At 44.6% G+C, this 4,721-nt stretch overlaps 1 protein-coding gene across 1 annotated transcript in view; it reads right to left on the bottom strand.

Moving 5' to 3' along the window:
- Positions 1 to 4,721, bottom strand: part of ptprr (protein tyrosine phosphatase receptor type R) — a 37,519-nt gene continuing 32,798 nt past the window's right edge. Inside the window, exons 10-16 of the mRNA XM_008297030.1 lie at positions 4,130 to 4,214; positions 2,495 to 2,574; positions 1,900 to 2,037; positions 713 to 823; positions 492 to 643; positions 301 to 414; positions 1 to 94 (exon numbers count right to left, since the gene is read on the bottom strand). Of these exons, the coding sequence (XP_008295252.1) occupies positions 1 to 94; positions 301 to 414; positions 492 to 643; positions 713 to 823; positions 1,900 to 2,037; positions 2,495 to 2,574; positions 4,130 to 4,214 (774 nt within the window). The remainder of the gene's footprint in view (positions 95 to 300; positions 415 to 491; positions 644 to 712; positions 824 to 1,899; positions 2,038 to 2,494; positions 2,575 to 4,129; positions 4,215 to 4,721) is intronic.

Raw genomic sequence — 4,721 nt, 5'->3', positions numbered from 1 at the left:
TCATTGGCCGGTTTCCGCAGAGAGGCGGGACTCATAGAGGCTCAAGGCGTGATGGACGAACTCGTACTGCTCCCCGGTCTGGATCATCCCTCCTCTGCAAACACACATGACTTTATTTAAATCACGTTCATCAGTAAAGAGACGCAAAACAAGCACAAAAAAACCTAAAAAAAACATCAAAGTGATGCAGAACAACTTCAAAGAAAATCAAAATCACCACAAAGACACGAAACAAGTATAAAGAGACACACGAAGATGAAAAATGAAGACAAAGACCCCCAGACTCCACTTCCTGCTCACCTGTCGGCCCTCAGCTGGCAGGTGATGCTCAGGACATCCACGACTCCTTCCAGCCTCAGCTGCCGGCAGCCAATCGTCGTGGCGATGAAGCATCCGGTCCGACCAATCCCAGCGCTGCAAAAGAACCACATGACGGTGAAGTCACCGCGAGGCGCTACATTGGCTCAGACTCACCATGTCTCCTACGGTACCTGCAGTGGACGATGACCGGGCCGGCGGCGGAACCTCGGCCCGCCTCCACGTCGGCCGTCAGCTGCAGCAGCGGCAGCGCCGAGTCGGGCGTCTTGTGGTCGGGCCACGACGTGTACCAGTAGTGCTGCAGCTCGCGGGTCTGGTTTCCGCACTGGTGGGACAGAGAGGCGTGTTAGGGCCCGACCAGACACACCCAAACAGGAAACAGGAAGTGGCTTACCTTCAGCGTGAGGCTGCGGCTGGTGAAGTGCTCACACTCCCTGACGCTGTTGACCAGAACCTCCACCCGGCCATAGATGCCTCTCTTCTCGGGCCAGTACAGCACACACTTCTACAGACACACAGCAAACATTCAGGTAGTTTGTATTCAGGGACGTTTAAATCAGCTTCAAAGTCGGATGTTTCTCTGCATTTTCCACCTCCAGCTGTTTAGGGATCGAAAAGCTGCTTCAGCAGCACAAAGACCTGAAATTCACTAAATACAGCCTCAGGTTGAAGTAGAGAAACTGTAGGACTAGAATGAATACGTAGAAACGGCTTATCTTTGTAGCTCAAGTTGTTTCAGAGCAGGTTGTGATCTGTCTCAGTCGGATCATGACTAGTTCTTAAATCCAATTTAACTTAGTTTGTTTTTGAGCCTGTTTTCACTCAGTATCAACTTGTTTGGAGCCCCTGTTCGACTCTATTTTGACGTGTGTTTGAGGAAGTTTTAGGCTCTAACTTGATGTCTTTGAGCCCATCTTACACTGTTCTGACTTGTTTTTGAGCCTGTTTTAAACTAACTTGGTTTGTTTTTTAACCCATTTTAGGCTCTGATTTCACTAGTTTTTGAGCCGTTTTTACACTCAGTTTTGACTTGTTTTGGAGCTATTTTAGACTGTTTTGATTAGTTTTTTAAGCCAATTTTACACTCGAACGTGACCTTTTTTTTGGCTCCAACTTGACTTGTTTTGAGCCCATTTCAGGGTCCTGTCTCGACTGGTGACGTTAACTTCACCAGAGCTCACAGGCTGCTAAAAATCAGACTGACAACACCAGTTAATAATGATCAACTGAATTTCAAAATGTGCACTAAAGTTCTTCTGCTCTGATTAAAGCTAGAGAGATGCAAAGGTCTGATATTAAAGAAGATCTCCTCCAGTTCTGGTTGGATTTCAAAATGCATGAACACACTTTAACACAATAATTGACTCCTGCACAGCTGTTCTTTGGACTCTTTTCACATCCTCTAGTGCTGCACACTGACACTGTCAGGTTCTATTCACCTTTTTTAATTTGAAAAAAAAAAGTATTTGAACTATTTAAACAACTTAAACTATTTGTACAAACTGGCAGGTAACACATCGAGGGCAGACGTTTGGCGTCTCGTCAACACAGACCCACGTTTCCATCTAAAACGAGCTTCACCTCGTTCTTCTCCTTCAGCTTGGTGATCATGACGATGACCGGCGCCTCCTCCTGCCACGCCATCTGCCAGAAGTCGTTCACCGTGTTCACCATCGGGCCCTGAGTGGCGATGAACGCCTTGTGGTCGCCGAGGTAACCCTGAGACGGGAGCCAATCACAGAGCAGCGTCAGGAAACAATCACTGCTGACATTTACGACGCCTCGTTTTATTTTAAACCATCAGAATTTTAGAACAACGGCGTGAGATTTGAACAGAAAGTGACAGTTTCACATTTGGTCTCCTTCACTTCCCTCCATGTGGTTCATGCTCTAACCGACTCTACATCTGGCTCTGGCTGCTCTGGACGGTAGCACAAAGAATCTAAACAGTTTTCATGGTTTCAGTGCAGTTTCCTGGCAGGAAGCTTCTATTGTGTGAGCGTCTGAGAGCGACATTACAGACTCCTGCGACGGTTTACTTTCACTGAGCCGACGAGGAAACCAGAAGAACAAAGAACGGGCTGTTGACATTCCAACCAGAGAAAATCAGACGAAGACGGTTCAGTCGTTCAACACAGAAGCCTCACAGACAGAAAACCAAAGATGTGTTTGTTACCCGGATGTAGTTGGCGTTGATGTACGAACTCAGCAGGTCGTTGCAGCTCTTTGACTTCAGGATCACTCTGGAATGAGGATCTGAAGAAAGAGAGAGAAAACAAAGGAAAGGATTAAAGATGACCAGAATAATTTAGATCATACGTTCACGTGTAGAAAGACGAAGCTTCACTGGTCGTTTGAATCAAGTCTGACTAGTTTCTGAGTCTGTTTTAGGAACTGACTTGACTTGTTTTTAAGCCGGTTTCCAACTACTTCTTGTCTTTGAACTTGTTCTAAACCATAAATTGACTTGTTTTAAGTCTGTTTGAGGCTCGTTGTTGACTTTGTTTGCAGCCTGTTTTAAACTCTAACCTAACTTGTTTTAAACCCCTTTCAGGTTCAGTCTTCACCCGTTTCCTAGACTCTTAACTGGACTTCTGTTTGAGCCTGTTTTAGACTCTGAACTGGCCTTTTTTAAGCTCCAATTTCAGCTGTTTTTGAGTCTGTTTTAGGCTCATTCTTCACTTGTTTTTTGAGCCCATTTTATGCTCTAACTTAACTTGTTTTGAGTTCCATTTAGGCTCTAATTTAACTCGTTATTGAGCCTGACTTTTACTCTCTCTTGTTTTTGTTGTGTTTTTTTTTTTTTTAACCCTGTTTCAGTCTTTTACTTGATTTCATTTTCATTTTCTAACTTGACTTGTCTTTGAGTCCATTTTGGCTCTAATTCAACATGTAATTGAGCCTTTTTTAGGCTCTTCCTTCACTTAGTTTGGAGCTTGTTTTAACCTCTACCTTGAACTGCTTTGAGCCTGTTTCAGGCTTTGACTTAACTAGTTTCTGAACCTGGTTTAACTTAACATGTTTTCAAGTTTGTTTCAGACTCGTTCTTGAGTTCGTTTGCAGCCTGTTTTAAACTCTAACTGGACCTGTTTCTGAACCCAGTTTAGGCTCTGATTTAACGAGTTATGGAGCCTGTTTTAAGCTGCTTCCACTTGTATTCGAGTACATTTAAGCACAAAGTCCATTACTGCTGATAACCCAGACCACTGAATATCAGAACCAGACACGGTGCAATGATCTGTTCGTGGTTTAGTTGGAGGACTTTGTGAACTCCTGGTTCTGTTTTAAAGCCACTGTGCTGTGGTTAGCGTTGGTACGAAGCCGGCTACACCTGGATCTACCGTCTCAGAGTCTTTTAAAGTCCTTCAGCCCCCCTCAGGCCGGACTCAGAACCGAGCACAGCCCCGTGAAACACAATGAGCACTTCAGAAAGACAACACAGAAACTGGAACACAGGAAGCACTTTGAATGACAGGTGAGCATTCCTTTCTCTTGATTGGCCGGAAGGAAGGAATCGGGCTGTGTTGATAACCCCGCCCCCTCTCCAAAAACACCAACCAGAAGCTGTGATTGTGTGTGTGTTACATAACGTCTTAATCAGGCGGTATTCCTTCGCTGTGAGAACAAACTGTGCTCTGAGGAACATCTATTGTTCCACGGCGATCGGGGAGGCGGGATGTTGGCCGTCCTTCGGGTGGTTGGCCTTTGACACCAGGCCCCTCCCACATCATAAAACAACTTCCTGGTTCGACAGGAAACGAGAGGCGAGGGCTGCTTTGGAAGCTGCTGCCTAGCAACGGCGAGGACTCACTGGGCAGGATGGTCTTGTATCTGTTCTTGGTCCCGTGGTTGGGGATGTCCAGCTCCTTGGGATCGATGAAGTTCATGGGAATTTCCTGAAGCGAGAGGAAAGGCGAACTTTATTGGTGCCGCACATTTCATAAACAGGTGGAAACACAACACACCTTACACGAGGATGACGGGGGAGAGCGAAGCCTGTGATGATGATACGCTAACAGCAACTACAGTGACAGTAAATGTTCTAAAACTACTAATGGATCTTTTCCAACATTAAGAGCAGAAAACAGATTCACTACATGTTGAAATTCCTACAATCACAGCTAAAGTTTGACCTGAACAACTCAGTTTCATTTAATTTAATTTACTCACTGTTGTATTTACAGAACCTGGAAACATCTCCACCTTTGCAGCTGGTATTTATGCATCAATTTTCTATGATGGAACCATTGGATCATGTGCTTCTTTATAATAAAAACAATCCTGAATAGAATAGAATAGAATAGAATAGAATAGAACTTTATTGATCCCTTTGGTGCAAACCTCAGGGAAATTGTTGATTGTGAAATTGTGGTTCTTTCATAGATTTATTGAAAACTATAAAA

The sequence above is a fragment of the Stegastes partitus genome, unplaced genomic scaffold (assembly GCF_000690725.1).
Source record: "Stegastes partitus isolate 25-593 unplaced genomic scaffold, Stegastes_partitus-1.0.2 Scaffold1179, whole genome shotgun sequence".
Classification (NCBI taxonomy): domain Eukaryota; kingdom Metazoa; phylum Chordata; class Actinopteri; family Pomacentridae; genus Stegastes; species Stegastes partitus.
The sequence above is the reverse complement of the archived record's forward strand: the minus strand, read 5'-3'. Positions and strand labels throughout refer to the sequence as shown.